General features: G+C 33.2%; 1 protein-coding gene across 1 annotated transcript in view; it reads right to left on the reverse strand.

The window, feature by feature from the left end:
• LOC140751814 (phospholipid-transporting ATPase VD) overlaps positions 1 to 22,818 on the reverse strand; it is a 61,814-nt gene that overhangs the window by 17,841 nt on the left and 21,155 nt on the right. The window contains exon 2 of the mRNA XM_073085870.1: positions 1,319 to 1,523. Within this exon, the coding sequence (XP_072941971.1) occupies positions 1,319 to 1,523 (205 nt within the window). The remainder of the gene's footprint in view (positions 1 to 1,318; positions 1,524 to 22,818) is intronic.

The raw sequence follows: 22,818 nt of genomic DNA on the forward strand, positions 1-22,818 counted from the left end.
TGTAAAATAGGCGTGTAGTTCTCTTTATGTTAAATTCTCTATGTACGCGAATCCACCGGCTTCCACACCCATAAACCTAGATAGGAGAGCTACTTCACAGTAGAAATAGATGTTGCGGTAGTACCTTCTAATCGAACTTTAGTGGTTCCATCACCTTTTAAACTATCTATGTTAAAACTGTGAAATGTTCTGGAGCATTGAAATCTTTAGTTGTTGAAACTCGGAATGTCAGTCGGCGGGTTCCAGGATCAGATTCCACGCATGCACCTCAGATTTTTCAAAGTTATGTGAATATACGACATTAAAATTATTATCACTAGCTTATATCGAAGAAAACATCATGAGGTAAACTATACACCAGGGAGTTCTTTTAAAGTGAGTTCTCAAAGGTATGTAGACTCTACAAATTATTATCAGCGCGATGGACTATGGCCTAAACCACGCTTACTTCGAGAGGAGACCTCTGCCCAGCAATGAAACAGTAATGGATTGAAGACGAATAGGTAATGTCAGTAACCATCCATGGCATAATCTATGGGCAATTTCTTGCTCTATCGATCGATAGGGCAAAAACAAACGCTGTGGTTTCTCTTTTAACAGTTTTATGACACTAGGGAAAGTTTCTCACGAGTGCTCCATCACCGTACCACTATAATACTCAACAATCATCGAGCATGCCATTATCTCGCCTATCAAATTATGCAAGAGTCGTTTAGTATGACAGAAGAAAAGATAAACCGTAATCTAACTAACAGTTCTAGAGAACTATTTGTTCTGCATAATACAGAACAGCATGCATAAGAGATTTATAAAGTCGTCTCGCAATACGCTACTTTCTTGGAGTAAAAGATTAAAAAGAGTTACATTATGTATGCGGTATTCATATAGTAGGTTAGTGGTTTAGTTTCATAATACTTACACTAGTCAAATTACACTTTGATTTACCAGTCGAATGTTGGAATCGTTATAATTGTTCACCGTATTAATACAAACACAAAGTGGATTAAACAAACAATGTTAATTTATGTGACAAATATAATAATAATAACACAGTAAGACGTGGTCAAACAACTGCCCGTAATATTAAATATACATACCTACTCAATGAATTAATGCTTATATGAATAAATTATGGACTAACTTAAGTTTCAAGAAATGGGTACAATGTAAAGCTTTTATTCGCATTCCAATAGTTCTTTGAATGTTGTTTACGTTAATACAACATACTACATTATTGTTGTGTTATGATTTCTTTATAAACAACAAAACATAAGAAAATGTTATGAAAACAGTAGAGTTTTTATCAGTAGAGTTTTACCTTTTCTCTAAAGCCAGGTACGACGACACGCTGTTTCAAATTGGTCTCTCCGTCGAGGTTGCAAGTGTCCAAGTAACATATGCCCAGTGGGTTGGAGGAGTGCAGCAGCACCATGTCCGCCGGTATCGCCTCGTTGTTCGACAGGTGGACTATGTCGCCAACGCGCACATCCCGCCATTTTACCCTCACGTACCGTTCCACTGATCTGTACAAGAAAATGAAGTACTTGTAGATCATCTAAAATCTAAATGACATTTTTTCATTAAGTAAATAGGAAACGAGCATAGGAAATAAGCATTACTCTATTTTGACCACGTTTGATATTTAATGTAAAATTTCAATTTTAATATCACGGATATGTTGTATACATTGTTATCTGTAAAATACATAATAATGTAACATTTGACTTATTTCAATTACTTTAAATTTTATATATATGTAATATTTATATTACTATTTTATTTAGTGTAGGGTAATTCATTATACTTTCTGTACCTGACATGGTCGTTATCTGCACTACTTATTCACTTACTCATCAAAGTCAATAAATATCTACACTGACAAGATAGAATTATGACATCGTTCTCAGATAAAGCTATCTAATTAGTTTCAATATTTTCGAAGGACCGTAATTATAGCAACCAATAACCATTAAGAAGTCTGTTATGTATTGCTTTGTATTTCTAAAAGAGCACATACGAGTTAGTCATAGTTCTAGTCACATGAATTTCTGTGAAACGATTATACGCAGCTCTAAACTTGTAGCTGTTTCATATTTAAACGAAAAGGCGATTATTTAGTAAATTCACTTGGTTACCGCTTTTTACATGGGTACCGTGTGCAACTTACGTTTTATTTTTGTTTGCAAATAGAATGTGGGCGTGTAGTGAAAATGTATGCAAGTTTTTAAACTTATGAATATACTAAATATAATTGTAACACCTTTAGAGTTTGATAAGGTGAGGTATTGACAATATTGCTAGTCTCGTACGTAGTCTCATATAATTAATGAAGCGGTGCTACTACAATTTTACTTTGATTGATGATTAGCTAAATCAAACCAAAAACTCACTCACTCGCTCACTCGGCGCCGAGAACGATAGTTGTGCCTACGATAAGTTGTTATTTTACATTTAAGACATAATAGTGTTAAAACAAAAGTTTCCTTAACGCCTTATGCTTTAGACCTACTTTGGACTGAGTGTAAAAATACGTAAAAAAAGGTGCGGCCGTGCGATAAACAACGTTTGATATAGTATAAGCAAAAGTTACAGATAAAATGATGCGTTCGCCTGACGGATTTAAATCATCTTCATTATCAAATTTAAATCGTTTAATGAACGAAGACATCCCCGCTACTCAAAATAAACGGAAGCGAAAAAACTCTGAGAGTGACTTCAAAGACGAAATTAAAGAAATGTTAAGTGATTGGAAACGACAGCAGGACACTAAAGACGCAGAACTATATAACAAATTAAAGTCAATGGAATCACAAATATCAGAGCTGATTGCATCAAATATTGAATACAAGAATATCCTAGAAACAAATGCACTAGCATTTATTGATTTGAAGAATCAGTATGGTGAAATCACGGATCAGCACAAGAAGGCGTTGGAAAGAATAGATATTCTAGAAGAGCGACTAGAAGCTATTGAAAGGAAAGGAAATGAAAGATTAATGGAGATTAGTAATATCCCTCATGATAGAAAATTAGATTTAAAGGAAACAGTAGAAAATTTTCACAAATTACTCGGGAAAAGTCAAGTTACAAAAGATATCACTGCAATCTCTCAATCAAACAAAGGTAAAAAGAAGTCCATTGTTATAGAATATAGAGATTTAAAAGTGAAAGAGGAAGTAATGATCTCCGGTAAAACTTACAACAAAACAAATACTTTAAAACTTAACACTGAAAGCGTTGGAATTGAAGGTGACCGAGAAAATATTTTTATATCTGACCTACTCACACAAACATCCAAAAAGATATATTTCATAGTAAGAGGACTTAAAAAATCTGGAAAAGTAAAATACTGTTGGATTTCACGTGGCCGGGTTATGCTTAGAAAAGACGACGGAACTCCAGCTGTCTACGTTAAATCGGTATCACAAGCCCAAGACTTTATAGACAATATGTTGTGACTAGTGAACCAACACACATATTCTGGAAATATTGTATATTATTACATTTATACCCCAAGTAAAAAAACATTATTAAGTAGGCAGATATTATTGAAATACGATATCTATTTATTTATAGTAAAAATATATGTACACAAATCACATCACAACATTTACCACACACTCATCACAAATCACAAATACACACGCAAACTCATAAAATATAACCATCAGCTGCGCAAAATTTTCGAGGTACAGTATATCATAAGTAACAAATTTATGAAGGATTACCACAGCCAGTATCTTAATCTCATTATAATATATTATCTATACCCTAACTATGGATGACATAGGAAGCAAGTTGCCCGACATTGATAATAAAATCTTTGTCGGGAATGCTGTGCTTGTGGATAATCCTGATTTATGTACCAATCATATAGATACATCAAAAAAATCTTTGAAAATTATTGCGCAGAACATTAGAAGCATAAACCACAATTTCCATGACTTTGAAATTTTATTATCTCGCCTTAACATCAATTTTGATATAATAACTTTAACAGAATGCTGGCTCTCAAAAGCTGATATAATTCCTATATTACCGGGTTATGAGTCATCTAAAACTGAAAAGCACATAAATCAGAATAGTGGCGTTATTGTATATATAAAGAATAGTATCAAAAAGGTAAAAGTTAGTGAGCCACTTCTAGATGATGCTAATATACTACTGGTTGAAATAGGTGAACATTCAGCAATTATCAACATTTATAGACCGCCGTGCTTCAACAATATAGAAAGATTTCTTTTATCATTAGACAATTTACTATTACAACTAAAAAAATATAAAAATATAACAATAGTTGGAGACATTAACATTGATATAATAGATAACAGTAATGACAGTCGATCCTCTCATTACCTTAATTTATTAGCCACACATGGATTTGTACCATCACATTTGATACCAACAAGAATAAATAGCTGCCTAGACCATTGTTTTTTTAAAACTAAATATCCTACAACTACGGTCATATGTGATTCGACAATAACTGATCATGCTACCATAATTACTGCAATTCAGTATAATAATACTAACTTAAATCCAGAAACTCATACATTTACTCATAAAATTAATTATCCCGCAGCTATACATGAATTATCCACATTGAACTGGGAATCTACTATTTTCCAACACACAGATCCTAATAATGCTACAAATACATTTCTCGACATAATTACAACTATATTAAAAAAGCATACCATTATTAATAAACTGTCCAAAAGAAAAATCATTCTAAAGCCATGGGTATCCCCTGGACTTTTGAGATGTATACGGTTTAGAGATAAATTACATACAAAAACAAAGAAAGAACCAAATAATGAAATACTATTAATATCTTATCTACGATACAGAAACTATTGCAACAGAATCCTTAAAAACTTAAAAAAGCAATATGAGAGAAAGCAAATACAAATTAATAAAGGTGATATAAAAAAAACATGGCAAGTAATTAAAAATATTTGTAACATAAATCAATCAAATAACAGTCCTACTGAGCTATTGAACCTAACTAATAACCCTAAAAATTCAATTTCGATGGTCAATAAACACTTTGCTAACATTGGACGACACCTATCAAACAAAATATTAAATAAGCTTGGTACAAATGAAGACAGATTAAAACTAAATTCAACATGTAATACTAATAATTTTATATCAAATTCATTTGTGTTATTACCGACAGACCCTGTTGAAGTAAGAAACATTATTTTATCATTACGTAACTCTGCATCATCTGGATGGGATACTATACCATCCAAATTCTATAAAATGGCGCTGGACTTTATAGTGACCCCCATTACGTACATATGCAATTTGTGCTTAACACATGGCGAATTTCCAACCAACTTAAAAAGGTCTATAGTAATACCGATATTTAAAACCGGAAATAGAGACTGTGTTAATAATTATAGGCCCATATCGCTCTTACCTACTATGTCAAAAATTCTAGAGAAAATAATAAACTCACGCCTTCAAGGTTATCTTGAAAAGTATAAGTTATTATCATCTAACCAATTTGGATTTAGAGCAAAAATGTCTTCTACAGATGCTATAAATAAACTCGTTACTCATATTGTACAAAAGCTAGATAACAATGAAAAATGCGTGGGTATATTCTTAGACCTCACAAAGGCCTTCGACACTGTCTCTATTCCACTATTACTTCGCAAGTTGGAACAAATAGGCATAAGGGGGATTGCTCTCAAGTTATTGCATAGCTATCTCACTAATAGAACCCAAATCGTCAAAATAGGAGCAACCCTAAGTCCGCCTGAGAATATAACATGTGGATTACCTCAAGGCAGTGTAATAGCTCCTACTCTATTTCTGATATATATTGACTCCTTATGTAGGATAGACCTAAACTCTGCCCAAATTATTTCCTTTGCAGATGACACAGCAGTATTGTTTAGTGGAAACAATTGGAACAATGTCAATAAAGCTGCTGAGACTGGATTCTCTGAAATTACTAAATGGTTGAATCATAACCTCCTAACGATAAATCTTGACAAAACAAAATACATTACATTTCGCGTTAAAAATGATAACCTCCCTGAAACTGAAAATTTTAGCTTAAAAGTACATAATTGCAATGAGACTAACGAATGTCAGTGTTATAAAATATCAAGAACTGATAAAATAAAATATTTGGGTGTAATGGTAGATCAAAATTTACGATGGACTGATCACATAAAATTACTTGTAGGCCGGGTTCGGAAGCTTATATATATATTTAAAGGATTAAGACATATAAAGGAAGAAAACATTTTAAAAAACGTGTACTACTGCCTATGCCAGTCAATATTATCATATGCCATAACTGTATGGGGTGGCGCGAGCAAAACGTTGATGCTAGAATTAGAAAGAGCTCAAAGAGCGGTATTGAAGGTTATAGGTAACAAACCGTATTATTATCCCACCACTCAACTTTATAGTGATATGAAATTCTTGACTGTCAGACAACTATTTATAAAATTATTAACTATACAACAACATAGAAATCCATTAAACCCTGATTTACAATTGAAAAAAAGACGTGTGATTCCATATGCTATTCCATTATATAAGACAAAATTTAGCCACAGATTTTCCCCGTATCTGGGCCCCTATTTATACAATAAAATAAATAAATACACAGATATACTAAATGACACTACTTATTCATGTAAGAAAAAGATTGACAAATACCTACAAACAATGACATATACTGAAACAGAAAATCTTTTGAATTAAGAGCGAATGATACAACTAGGTAAGATCCAGTACACTCTTTTCAATAATGGAAATAAAATTGCTTCTTTACACATTAACACAGATATATGCACACACATTCACTTATACGCACACGATCATACATATATTGAAATTATTTTGTACATACATACATACACAAACACACACATTTTGACTCATACGCACACGTTAATACAAACTTATCCATACATAATAAATTATTTATGTTTATAATAATTATTATTATATATTAAACGTACTTCACACAAACAAATATAATTTATTATAATAATTACATTATAACCTCCAATTATTATCCGTGAATTATATATGCTAATTTAAAACCGGTATGAAAACATGAAACAAATACTAATATAAATAAATAAATTAAAAATAGTATCAATTAAGTGCAACTAAAATAAACTGAGTTTTTTCCTATTATTTTACTTATACTACACTGTTGAATTGTGCAATGTGGGTACATAGAAATAAGTGAATAGTGAATAACGAGCGAGTGACGCTGTTCTGCCGTCATACAGTGCAAACTAGTACGGAGAATAGAATAACATGCCGTTTTGAATTATTCTGTATCAAAATTGTATACCATTAACCACTATGTATTAGCACTTAACAATGATGTATATCGCACATTACATTACTGCTAGATTGTCAGCTAATCATTACCTAATGTACATTGCAAATTATTATAAAAAGCGGTAATATTATGTAAAATTTTTATTGATTAATAAAGATTGAAATAAAAAAAAAAAAAAAAAAAAAAAAAAACATAAAAACGCCCCAAAAGTTTGATAACTATAATTAACAGTAGTTGACACTCATGGGAACTGTAATTGACAATTATGAATACTGTGACCTTTGACTTAGCACAGCAATATCATAAAGGAATTGGGACTGTCTAAGCAATATGATAGGAATCTGATTGTATTCATGGAATGGAACCTTTCAGACTATGTGGAAACTCTAGAAATAACTACCTATTTTAAACTGCCGCGGCAAATGGAAGTCAAGATATTAAATTATATTTCTAACGTGGTAAACATGTATAGACCTACGTGCACACTCATGTATATATTTAAAGATTTATATAGACATTTATTTATAAGACAGCTCACGCCACATTAATTATGAAGTTAATTGTGACATTGCGCAATATTGAGTATTAAGAACGTATCTGGATTTCCCCGGTATACGCTCAAAGATATGTGAAGTCTACTAATCTACACTTAATCTTAATATGTCATTATACGACGAGAGTACGAGACCCGTATCAACATAGGGATGAGAGGAAAGTTTATCGTATGCGATTGCAAATTGTACATTTCATTAGTTCCTAAATATAAACATCGTACAATCATGACAAAAGAGGATAATAATGTAAGTACCATTCATTATGTAGTTGTTTCGTGCAGTCAAAAACGGTGCCCGCTAAACAGCTCGCGTGACGCCAATTTCTTATCGAAGGATGTCATGATTTTTAGGGTTGCGTAAAGGGAAAAACCTTATCCTATTATTAAGTCTCACTTTGTCACAGGGCTCTATCTCCAAAACTATACACTTGATTTTTATAGAGTTTCTATTATCTACTATGGTCACTGTCATATCAAATAGTAAAACTTAAAAAGTAGAAAATAAAGAGGGGTCCCCACTATCCATATAGCTTTCGCCATAAATACGCCATTTTTCTTTTTTTTTATAATATAAGAGTAGCAGGCGAGCATGCAGTCCACCTTATGGTAAGTGGCTACTGCCGCTCATGGACATCTGTAATCAACCCCAGATAGGATTAGATATTCCTACCTGAGGTCGGCCACAGATGCGCCGCTACCTTTGAGAAGTAAGTTGGAACGTCTTGGAAACGTATGTCTCCCTTACCACACCCTTCAAAACGGAACACAGGAGCGCCTAACTCTGCTGTTATTAGGCAGAAATTAGATGTGGCGGTGGTGCCGCCGGAGTCAAACCACAAAGGGTTCTACCACCTTCAAACTATTATTCTTATTGACACATAATAAGTAGACACTTTAAATTTTCACAACGAGCGTACTTCGTGTAACTGATATTATAATAATATTAAGGACTAAATATTTAAAAATATGAAAAAAATATGGTATGTAAATCTCCGTACGCTAATTTGAGTCGCGCTTGGCTAATTATTTATTAAAGGCAATATTGACGATGCTTTAACGGGCGGGTAAAGTTCATTCAATAATCGTGAGCAAGCAACAGGTAGCTATCATTCGCCGGGTTTATCGAAAATACATGAAAAGAAAGCGATCGACAATAACAGCAAATCAGTTCCGAAGCTTTCTCTGTTTTGTTATTGTGCATTGTATTGAAATTTCGATTTTACTTTTAATTATGTTCGTATGTTAATGAAAAAGATATTATTTTTTTTAATATGTCAGATTTTTTTAATTTTTAGAATTACAATTTATAGCATGTATGGAATAATTCGATTTATTTTCAAATACTCGGCAAACAATAGTGTCATTCATTCCGAACCCAATACCTCTTGGCGACCATGCCAGGGTTGCACTATGATAAATGGTTCATGTGATACAGTGATAGTTATGGTTGACATTTAGAAAGCCACATATTATGTCCAGCTAGTTTCCAAGGAAAGGTTTAAGCCATTAAAGGAAACTGTAAGCCTTGATTATATTACAAGGTCAAAAGAATTATTATAAGCATTATGAATGCCTACATCTACTGAAATATATGTGTGCAGCTGTACAAATAATGAGAGCATAACTATCCATACTATACATTGCTTTTAATGGCACGATAATCTTGATTGAAGATATAAAGCGGTTATTTAAAGTAATGATATATGGAAACATGAAATCCACACAGATATGTACGTACATTTTCTAGACACAGATTAGACTTATCAGTCAGCAATAAAATGTAATAAAACCCGCGATAATTCGTCATTTATTTGGAGTGTAGGTGCTTATGTATTTTGTTTTCGGGTTATAACATTTTGCTGTTTTCTTTTTAATGGAACAATAACTAGTTTCATAGATATAGTTTTTTCCTCATAATTAATATAGTTTGCATCAAATACATTGCCTTTTTATTTTTCTGAATATAATTATTTAATAAAAAATCAACTTACTATATTTTACGATTGTGTAAAAAACCCAGTGCGTTGTCAAGCTGTCAATAAATGGCGGAAAAATAGGAAATAGCTTGAAACAACAACAATTATAAATTACTAGCTGACCCGGCAAACGTTGTGTTGCCATATAATTAAAAAATGTTAAGGGTGAACAACCCTTATCACTTAGGGGTATGAAAAATAGATAGTACCCGATTCTCAGACCTACTGAATATGCATATAAAATTTGGTGAAAATGGGTAAAGCCGTTTCGGAGGAGTACCTTTTTTTTTTTTTTTTTTTTTTTTTTTTGTCGAGGGGGAAACCTTCAAAAGGTACCCGACAACGTGGGAGCGACGCCGAGTTATGTGGGATTTTTACCGCACTAAAACCCCCCCGGTGGCCGTCCTCTGCGCTGAGTTGAGGGCTCCGGGATCTCCAAAGGAACGCAACCGGAGTCCTCTAAGCGCGTTGCCCCGTCGGGGTCCGCCCAGGTGAGCTTGACGCTCGCCACACCATCTGGTGTATACGACGGTATGCGACCACACATACCGTCGTCCTTCCCGGGGCCGCTGGCCGGGCGGTTCGAGCTCCCACTCTTGCCGCCCGCAACCCCGGAAGCCCCCTTTTAGTCGCCTCTTACGACAGGCAGGAGATACCGTAGCCCTATTCTAGTCCCGGAACTACAGGGACAAACGATAACTAACGTTGTGACACGAGAATTTGATATATAAGATAATGTTTGATTTTAATATTCACCTTTCAATCATTTTACTAAATAATGTGTTTTATACAAATTAACCAGTGTATAGTGTTCAAATTAACCAATACATTTTGTATAGAAATAAAAAAAATGAAGCGACAATGCATCTCGGGTAACAATATTTTGGATACACACCCTAATTTGTGATAGCAATGTTTATACCTATAAATCACACACGATCACACCCGTTTAATGCCGCTTATTAAAAATCGATCTATCTAATGTTTTGCCGTCAAAGATTGACATTTGACAGCCTGTACCTACCGATATTATAAATTTCGATTTATAGATTGATTATAAATAACGGGGGTTTACTGACTCCTCAAGATCATTAAATTCCTATGATCTTAAATAAGTTTCAATGGTTTAATGTGAAATGGATTCGGGATTGACCTTCATAAAAAACTTAGAGGATAATATTTTTACATCAATCAATTTAAATTTTATTTAAGATTATATTTGTTACGTTCCATTCCCTCTAGTTAAAGTTATCTTGAAGTATCCGTTACCGCGAATACTCGATTCAAGTTTCAATTTAACTTATGTTCTATACAAGGCTGCCATGTTGGATATCTTAAGTATCATTGGATTTATCCTCTTAAAACATATAAGCACAAAGGCACTGCAAATATTTAAAATGGACATGCAACCACAAACATTTACGTCAACACATTTTTTTATATTTGTTATTGATAAAATAAGAAGATTAAAAAGGTAAAATCGAAAGCAAGGTAAAAAGCATACGCTCAGTTAGCTAATTTACACGCTCGTGTAGTTTGTTTTTCACTCGGGTACCGTAGAATCGATCCTGTGGTTTTTATTCTACCTTTCCTTTTTCTCAACCTCTGAGCTCAAAGTCTCGCCTACCCAAGCTCGGAAATATGTGATAATACAAACTTATTAATATGTATTTCTTTGTGGTTTTTTCGTGGTTATTATAAACTAAGCCTTTTTATGCCTTAAAATAACAGCGTAGCGTTGCTGTTGGGCAAACGGAAATGCAGTCAATGATTCGAAGTGGTCTCTGACGTCCGAAGTCCGAACGTAAGTACATTTATCTGAAGTGGTTCATATATCATTTGAGAGATATACCAAAAAACAGAAAGCAGCAAAGCAAAAATAGAAGCATCAGTAATGCAATTAAAAGGAGGAAATAGATGAAACGTTGGCGTAAACACTGGTAGGTAGCTCTATCACCATAAAAGCTGTGTTGAATTAGAAAGAGAAGTAGATTAGTATTTGTAATAGTACGAGTATAATGCCAACACAGACATCGGTGTGTGAGTATGCCACCTTTTCCTCGTTTTAGTAACATACATTTTTTCAATTTGTAGCATGCACTTGTCAATTTTCACTAAGATATTAGTAAGAAAGAAAGAAAGGCACATTGATATAATATATGATATATAGCAATCAACTCTTATTCGATAGTTCATATTATTATATCTTAAATAAAAAAAAAGTTTTGTCACCAATTTATGTACATTTTGAGTTTTTTTTCTTTGTATACACGATAAAACTTTGCCATTCAATTTAAAAAGTGCGTTCATAAATAAATTAAGCATCTTCGTCATTTTTATTCTGCATAGGTACCTACTTTCCTGGCTTTTGAAACGGTGATACTGTTCTTTAAAATTTAAAAATACATCTTCACAGAATGATTACAGTTTATAGATAGATGACGCAAACTCGATTGTATATTAATACATAATTGCCTCAGTTATCGACGAAGCAAGTCGATTATGTAACTCTATAAACATCTAGATGTGAGGCTTCCATATTAATGAAAGTTAATGGAATATTATAACAAATTTAGATCAAATTCCCAAAAATTGATTGAATGTCAACAACAAACGATCGTCTACTAAGAAGGTATTTGTTATTAGAAGTCTGTTAATCTTCACACAATACTATAGACAATATTGCTATTTTATTGGATTACACTTAAAGAATTATTTCGAAGCCATATTTAGTGTGTAATAAGTTAACCTTTACATAATACTGATAAAGAACCATGTCGTTCACCTTTAATAAGACGATAAATAAATTATTTACCTTAAAATTAGCGCTTTAGTAACATTCTATTATAAATTACCTATACTGATACCTGTGTGTTCTACACAGCATTATAATAATTATGATTAGAAATATAGGTTTCCTTTGTAATGTGGAAATTCCTGTTAATGCGAATTATCAGGGAACACTACTCTAAATGTCGAAAACTGAATTAAACTGTTTACAAATACAACTTGAGTCATCATTCTGTAACAATTAATGGAAAATAACTCAGTTCAGAAAATAATTCAGTAATTATTAAGATTATTGTTTGTTTCCCAAAAAAGGCGTGTTGTATTATTAACACTTCGTAGGATTCGTAGGCATTGAACCGTGCCGCTATTGTGAATATCGTAACGTGACTAATGAATAAAGCCGAGCGCTATTAATACGCCAGTACACGATGGACACTTGGAAATTGTGATAAAACGTTTTGCAGATTTAGGGTTCTGTAATTTTCACGTGTCCACGTCAATTTAGGATTCGAAACATTTTACTATACCTATGAAGGTAAAGGGGCGGTCCGTCCCGGGCCCCCGATCCTGGGGGGCGCAAACACAGTTTGCTAAATAAAAGGTTGTCAGAACCAAACAATATGTGAAATGTGTATAAATCAGCGAAATAAGTCACCGGAATCATATGTTTTTTCGGCTAATAAGTCTATGACACATTTGTAATTTTGTAAAATCAAATTCACTTTTTATACTGGACCGCCATTCAACTTTCCACCCCGTGCCTCTGACGAACATAGTCCGCCACTGCTTAAGGACATTTGTTTTATAAGAAATTTCCCCCTTTTGCGCGTATTATAATTTCACAATCAGTATTTTAATGAAATTGGAAACAAGTAATGTGAGAATCTACTTAAAATTTATGGATTATGGTATTACTCTTGTTTTACAAGATACAATCGGAAATTATAACTCTAGAGTATACTGTGTAGCAAATCCTCAATAAGTAATAGTAGGCAAAGGTAACTATAGAGTTACCTTTGCCTACTATTACTTATTGAGGATTTGCTACACAAGAAAGTTCAGAGAACAGTTTTGTGTAAAAGATAATGAAGACATTTTTTATTAATTCATTTTATTGAACATCATAACTTATATCAATGTATGGTAACAGTAACAACGTTGATAACATAATATGTAACTGAATGGTACTTCTAACCGCTCTACCACGCAGCCGTATACACAATAACATTCCAAATAACTTTTATTTGTTGTGTAAATAAATGCATTCCACTGATAATACTTTAGAATACACATTAATCATTTATTTATTAGTGAACCAGTAACCCGAATCGCGAATGAAAAAGTAAAGAAAAATATTGTTATTTTTATTTCCTAAAATGTAAATTAATCCTTTAACAACAATATACAACATTAAGAGAACGAACTGAATATGAATAAGAAATACGAACAATACATTTATCTCACTATTCAAGCACATTTAATCAGTTCGCCAGAATTCCTGAGCGCCATTTTTGTTGTACGCTTTTCCCTGGGAAATCCCAAGCTGACAATTATTTCATTAACATGCGGGAAAAACAAGTTCCTACTTTAAATAAATACTGCAGAAAAACATTTATATCATAGAAATTCTAATGTTTATTATTATTAACAAAACGCATTATGTGCCTAAAATCGTAAATATGAAAGTAATATAGGGCTTTCTAAATGTATATGGATTGTTACATGATGATGATAAAATGACTGTTCAACAGGTTGATAGCGCTCTATTGAATGGCGTGACGGTCGCCTCGCGGCCAACAGCCAACTGTAATCCATCATACCGCCGAGAATTGTTGCCATTCTTTCTAATATTTAAACGGACATTTCTTTTAAAACCACACAGTACTAGAAACAGGTAAAATTATTCAATAAAGTGGATTGTTTAGAATAATGACCTCAGCGAATCATGCTGATGTTCAAAATTAATGTCAGTGAAATGTGAGTTTTGAGCTCTGGTCCGACCGACATTGAACTTTGATCTTACAGTGAAAAGCTGAAATCCACGTAACAAACTCAAAGCTCATATTAAATTTGTAAGGTGCTGAATTGTAGCGGCAACAGTATATGCTTTCTCAAAACTTAATTAAAATAATATAAGACTTACAAAAATGTACGGACCTTAGTTAATATTGTATGCATTGAAATAAATAAATAATTTCGCAACGATTCGCGGTGCGCGGACATGAACTCCATCATTCATCATCATTCCTCAGAAAATTGTCTTCTCTATTATTTGTTGAGACATCGTGTGACTGAGCTGTCCTATGTTCCGTGTCAGCCGCCCAATGCCGTTGCTGCACGTGCTCTTGACATAGTTTGTATTATTTATCCACAAATATTAATATCGCGTTTTGGATAACTTCCCTGCATATTTCTTTTGGAATTAAATTTATAGCGATATTATTAAGTGGCTACTTTTTATTTCTAAATGTTTACAACCTGTACATATAAAATGTTTCAGTTGTATTTGTTACCGCGTAAATGAGTAAGAAAACAAATTAATCAGCTAAGTAAGTTTTATTTCCAAAGGTCATTCCCACACATAATAACGAAATCAAGGCAAGAGTTCATTCCCATATAGTTACTCGACGACATGATGTTGTCATTTTATGAATGTGTGTCGGCAATTTAGTTCCCACATTTTGTCCGAAAACGTACAACATGAGTATTCGGTAATAAACTTTGACATTGGCTTCTAACCTTCATTCATATTGCGTGCGTGTGTCGCATTAGAGATACCGCCGGACATAATGCGTGCATGGGTTAGTTCCTACGGCTTACTTTCTCCCGCACAAGTGGTATTCAGGCGAGGCGTGGCTAATTTGTGCGCGTTTGGGCAATAAGTGTGTCGTCGTTACATCAGCAGATTTGCCCAGGGCGAGCAATGTGAAGGCCAGGCATTCACTATCGGCCTCCCCGACTGCGGCCGGAGATTTCATTGGTCAACAACATCAAACAATTTCTAGAAAACGTTACGATTGTAATTTATACTCAAAACAGTTCTAATCGTTCTCAAGTTGTTCAGTTCATCGGACTGAACATAAATTAAAAAGTGATTGTCAAAAAATATAACTTTACAGATTTTTCTTTAACAATTTGTTTTTTTTTAATTTTTAACATAATTATGCTAAACATGAAGTAATTCTAATGATACTTTGCAAATAAATATTACAAACGACACACAGTTAAGATCGCAAACATTCAATAACTTATCAAGTTTATAATATGAATTTAAACGAAATCGTAGGTATATTGTAGGTCGTATAAATAAGTTGCAAATTAAGGCTGTGCATAATATGGTAATAACTTGTATCCAAATGTAAAAAAAAACTCTTTCTTTAATTCTTTTAACGTCATACATCAGTGGTAACAAAATGACAATAAAGGACTCGAATTTTCTTGCGATCATAATAAGAGGCAATATTGTTTAAATATGTTAATGTATACAACTAACGAGTGTACGGAATACGCGCAAAGAATTAGTTTGATTGTAGGTCATTAGCAGCTGTTCGATTTCTGTTTAAGGAATACAAAGCCGTAACGCAAGACAACGAGACATGTTACTTTAAGAAGAATTAAAATTTGTATGACTGAATATCCATTTGCATAATATCTGTATGTACCGCACGCGGATATGGTAATGCGATTGGATACGCCGACATTTTGGACAATACAATCACGTTTTGCTACAAATTAAGTGCTTGATTTATATTTTTGTTCAAAATGCTGGAACAATTAATGTCAGTACTTAAGATGTCACTTGCGATGTTAATACATTATGTAGTGCAATTATTTTTTTTAATGTCGCATGGCGCTACTGAATCATGTGCTTCCCGCTTATCTTCTTCTATTTGCTTATTCAAATAAAGTCATACTATTTTACACATACATTTATTTTAGCACATTAGATAGATCAATATTTAGTTCTTTAGTCGTTAAAAATACTGTAATCTTGCAAAAGTCTAAAAGATTAAATTAATTCTTATTTGAAATATTATAAGTTTATGTATTTCATAATTATTATCGTGGTCCCTAAATTAGAAAAAAATAACATGATACTTAATTGAAAATAGAAAATATTAATCAGACGCCGTAGTAGGTACAGCTATAAGGCAATAATTGAAACAAAAACTAAAAAAGTTCAAATATCAACATAACATTTAAATTTTGATAATTATTTAGTAATTTTCATAATCAGTAAACCGTAAACAGTAAATATTTTACTTATCAAAAGTGATTATTTCTTATCAATAAGGAAATTGCGAATCAGAATGGAAAAGGTGCTTTACGTTTGAATTTAATATAAATCATTTTTTCAATATAGAACAGATGTCGATGTCAGAGAAAGCAGTTCTTAAATGGAAAGTTAGAGCGTCTCTGATTTTTAAATAAATGCGTATTGGTCATGAATTATCATTTACTCAAACGGTAGAGGAAAACATCGTGTGGAAACCTGTTCTCATGTCATTGTGTGGAAATCTACGAAACGCACTTGGCCAGTGCGATGAATTATGGTCTAAATCCTTATGACTCTCAGCAAAGACCCGTTTTTAAAAGTGGGACAATAATAGGTGAACGACGACGAACAGATGTTATCTAATGTAGATACATTTTAGAGGCCTCGAGTGTGCTTAGTAGACACCACCGCCGTGTTCGTTTTTTCGAGGTTGTGATCGCATTAGAAATTTATTATCACTATTTTAACAGTAAAGGAAAACATATTAATATAATTTATATTCCTGAGAGATCTAGAGTTCTGTAGGAAAAACAAAGTACTGAAAGGTGTGTAAAGTTCTTATCCGCGGTGGATTATGACCATTTTGAGAGGACACTCATGACGAGCAATAGGACCTGAAATGGAGTGATGATAGTAATTATTAGAATTGAATTACGATTCGAAGAAATACGTTATGAAACGTAGACGAAATATTAATCGCTTAAAGTTGTATGAAATCTCGCAACAGATTTTATCTTACTGCTCTCATGTCGTTTATTACAGAAGTCTAAATATTTGAGATCAATATGGTGCAGATGTTAGAGATCGATATGCCAGTAATGTAAAAACGTTTATGTTTAATGTAAGCAGTTACCAAGGCTCACTAATAGTCATGGACGTTTGCTTGGCTTTGTAATTAATTATCAGATTCAAAATTACCGAATTGAATTTTATATTTAATATTTAATGTAATTACTGCAAGAACTGATTAATTGCAATTTGTAAAAAAATAATAAGTTTTTTGTTAACATTTATTGGTTTTAATAATGATAGAGATATTCAACAATATGGGTGATTAATTTTTATTTAAAATTAACTGAAATCCATACAACCGTAACTAATTTTTTTTTATTAAAAAGTCACTTAAAACAAATTTATGTTTCAGAAATTTGGATGGCATTTATGTAATTTTTTTTCAATATAAATTATATCTTCATTACTTTTTTCACATACAATAAAATTTAGTATTGAAATATTAAAAGTAACATTGTCTCGTCCACATGGATTTGCGTAAAATATTTTCAAATTCCGGAAATTTAGTGGTACAATGAGTCACCGGGATTTCAAATAAGTTATTCCAAACAGGATGAGGTAAAGTGTTACCAATTCGTTTTAAAACAACCGTTCTTCGTAGAAATTTGGTACATCATATATCATATAACACGTTTAATCCCCAGCCTGTAATAAAATCGGAAAGGGACTATAGCGTGACACGTCACTTTTACCACGGAATTCCCAGGACTACGCCACCCTTACTCGAAAGGCGAGGGAAAACATTATCATTGCCTCACTTGTAAGCATGACGATGCAAAACCAAAATTTCAGTGACTGTATCAAGATATTAGCAGTAAACTTTTTGTGTTAACTATCTGTTTATTCTTTGCGTTTCTTTAATACTATCTTGTTGTAGTTTCCACGAACAGAAAATTACCAGCGAAGCAGAGTAGCGACTCTCACTTGTGGTTGAGAATGTAATTTATTTCCCAGAGTTACGTGTACTATTCAATATATATTTTCATGCCTGAAAAATTAACTCAAAGAATACAAATGATTACATCACCAACCAATACTTTAGCATTGCTGGGTTAGCATCTTATCTCAATGAGAAGAGTATGGACTAATGGACTACAAGGGCTAAGTGCGGATTGTTTGACTTAAGATACCTATGAGCACATCGTAGAAAACTCTCAGACTTGTAATTTTCCGCACGATATCATCCTCCGTCATTATTAAGGCAAGTGCTAATTAACTTCTCATACGCATGTGGATTCGAAAAATCTGAGTTGCCTTATTTTAGCCTCGGACAATTATGAGATCAAATGTCCAATATAATCTCTACCAAGGCGTATGACGTTAATGTTTTACGGGCGACCTAATAAATATCTTTATACCTTACTTCCGATAGATATTATTAAATGGCGGATTAACCGGCCTCATGGCCTTGCACTACACCCAGCCGACACATTCACTGGTTTCCCTTCCTACTTGTTATTGTTACCTAACGAGCTCGTTCCGTTACATTTTAACTTGTTTTTTTAACACTCAGCGAAGTAACTTAATTACGACTCACTTCAAATATGACAAATATTTGTTAAGTGTAAATATTGTCATCAGTACAGTTCAAGCAGGATTTTATCAAAATATTGAAACATTGCACACTATTCTTATTTTATGAGGTACCTTTACAAACAAAGTAACGTAATGTCCTCGTGTGATGTCATATCTGAGGCTCAAAATCTTAGTTACGCTATAAGTTTTGGTAATGTATTAGTAACGTCGGTACAGATTACAGATGTGGCCGTGGCATTAAAATAAATGTCAGCCATTTATCTTGGCTGCCTGTACTTTAAATAACTACATGACAAATTACATAAAACATATGTATTTGTAATCTTTTAAAAATTTCGTTTTTGACAATAATACGTATTTTAGGCGGCGATCCCTTTCTTTCATAACTCATAGTTACTAGATAGTATACTATTACAGCAATTACACATTCTAATCATATCGTGTGCATGTATGCACGACGCACGTGCAATGTGCATATGTGTCATACTGCCATCATATAATAATTCAATCATAGTATTGGAATATGTAGCAGCAAATTGAAGATTAAAAATTCTAAAGAAGTGTGCAATTATTCGTGTGTCACACAAGTTTATTGCGACAGACGCGTGAAGTATAGTAATAGGCGCAAACATCAATCAACGAGACAACAATTTAATGGGTTTTTGATGTCGATTTCGCGCTCTGCTTTACAATTAGTTCATAGTAATTTCGTACTTTTCATACCATTTTCCGTGTAAAAGACCACGTGTCCCCCAAACCATGGACGTGACCCTCTACAATACGTCACCCAAGGCTGAGGTTAAGGGTATTGTGTAGGATGTTATATCAAATATGATAAGCAAAAGTTGGAGAAAAATTATATAAGATTAATTAGGAACGATCTAACGACTGATGAACGTTGATAAATAGGTGACCGTAAATGAATGCTAAATAGCATTAAGTCCACCTTTTATACCACCACTTTGTTTTGGTAAACAAAGAATTTAAAAAAAGGATTAAATAAATAATAGAAAGATCTTATGGCAACATCCTAAATAATCCTAAGTGAGGTCTTTAAAAATCTATAAATATACTTTTAAGGAAGGAAGGACGTCAATAAATTTATGTAATTCGCAAGTCATTTAAATTACTACTGTGTAACCAACTGGCAAATACATTGAAACCTACCATACCATTGCAAATAGCATGTATGAGTAGTAATAGATTGTATTAAGTGCTAATAAAAGTGTTATTGACTTAGCCGAGGTGTGTTCCGTCGCCCTCACGGCGTTGTTTGCGACCAACCACACCCACGTATTCATTAGAGCCCTATCTGATAATGGTATTTTGTTAGCGTTCGTAAATACGTTCATATTGGTTTCAATAAACTCTCTGTATGCGAAATCCGTAATCGTAATACATGAAATATACACACAATGAATCCTGCTTAGCTACGTGGCTACAAAGTTCTATGATTAATTTAATTAAGAAGATACTAATACAAATATGTAACATCAATCTTAGCCGTTGAATACAAAATTCAAGATAGGAACAAATAATTGAGTGAATATATTGATATATTGGATATATTGAGTAGCATAAGTGTAATATTACAACGCTGAAAAGATTTAAATACAGTGACATAACAATGTAGAGTAAAAGTGTAACGATTATTTAATGCTTATAAAAGTGCCGCTTACGTAACATAAGTTAGCATAAAGTAACAAAAGTTAGCATAGAGAACGCATTCTTATTAAAATGTATTTAACTTAAAGCATAAGATTTTTTGATAATTCTTGACATGGTAACATCATGCGTTCCAAAGTTCGGATAAGCGGATACAAACAACGTAGACAAACGAAACCACGCGAATCAAATCGAGTCTCGATTTGGAAGTCGTTTATGCATACGAAGCAATTTGCTGAGTCGCGGAGTACCGTTATCTATTCGCTTTCTTTTACGGGCGCGTGCTCGGTGAAATTTGCTCGCACGCGGAAGATGAGATATGACGAGGCCGCGGTACGGGGACTGCCGTGACGTGTTGCGTACTTAACCCTTTATTTGCTGAACGTGCGGCATTTCCGACCGTGAACAGCACAGCTGATAAGTAACGGTCTGTTTCAGAACTTAAGTATGTACATCGTATTCACAGTTTTACACATTGAATCAGTATAATTTTTCTTCGTTGAAACACGTCAGTTGTTACGAGCGCTTTTCATTGTTGTCTTATCTCTTATCTTACTGAAGACATAAGTTCGATAGCATACTAAATCCGTTACATGTAGGTACATCTTTTTCACATTTACTTCTAAAAACGTGACATGATCTCCGAATATTTTTTAATTACGATAAACAAAAATAACTTCAAGTAGCAACGATCGAAAGAGGCCAAATGCTCAAACGTGTCAGCGCGGCGTGTGATTGAGCGCTACTTCCTTTAGCGCATATCAGCAGGAAGCTGTTGCAAGCCTCACAAGAGCAGTTGTTGTGATTCATTGTCATCGACTCTTTTCCTTGCCAATACGCTGTTATATTCGTATTACGTGTACAAGTTTAAGGTCAAGGCACGTTATGCACGTTCAATTGTCGATACGAGACATGAAACACAATAAAGTCTATTAAATAATTACATATTTATATTATTTTATTGTGTTTTAACTAATCAACTACAGAAAGCTTTAGTAATAAATAAATTGGTAAATATTTGTAAATGTTGTTGAACTACGAGTAGGTAAAACATAATAATATACTCAATGCTAGCGTGACAAACTACTCGATGGTGCGAAGTAAATTAGTATTGTTTTATGTTGGTTATTTGCATATCCATACAGTATTGAAAACAATCACTGTGAGAACTACAAACTCTACGTGTTAATAAATTTCATAAGACGGTGTCATCTGAATTAACTATGAAGGTAAAACTTCGCACACACTTAACTGTGTCCGTTTCTAATTATTTTTGAGGAAAATATAGTCATTTAATTTCACGGGGAAATCTCTAACATTTGTCTTTAGGTCTAAACATATTATAAGGATTTACTACACAGATCAGTCTGGAAAGTATGGAGCACTATGTGTGGTAGGTATGCCTTAGGCTTACAACCATAATGAGAAACAGACCGTTGGTAATGGTCATGATTATTTAAAATTAAATAGTAAAAATTTAAAAAATAGTTTTCACTGCATTTATCTTCAGTTACTGCATTTATCTTCAATCATTTATACATGAAAATTAAATAACATACGTCGTTTTACGAGTCATCAATGACGGCTCAATAAAATAGATCATATTGAACAAACTTGTTTAAGTTTCTTTTGGATGTGAAACAAATTGACGTCATCGTGACGTTGTTATTCCAATACGGATTAGACTTTCTAAGAAACACCTCGATATATTGACTCAGACGGCCAGCAACGTTAACCCCGGCATTCAGTACATGTTATAAGCCAAATAAAGCCAAATTTATATTGTTGTTTTATACGGCAACTGACATGCATGTTTTCCTTCCTGTTAATGATTGATACTAATTACTGTTAACACCCACATATATTTGGAAAAATTTGGGGCCTAAAATTTTATGCTCAAAAT

Source organism: Epargyreus clarus, unplaced genomic scaffold, assembly GCF_041222505.1.
Source record: "Epargyreus clarus isolate Ecla_fem2 unplaced genomic scaffold, WU_Ecla_fem_2.2 ptg000023l, whole genome shotgun sequence".
Taxonomy (NCBI): Eukaryota; Metazoa; Arthropoda; class Insecta; order Lepidoptera; family Hesperiidae; genus Epargyreus; species Epargyreus clarus.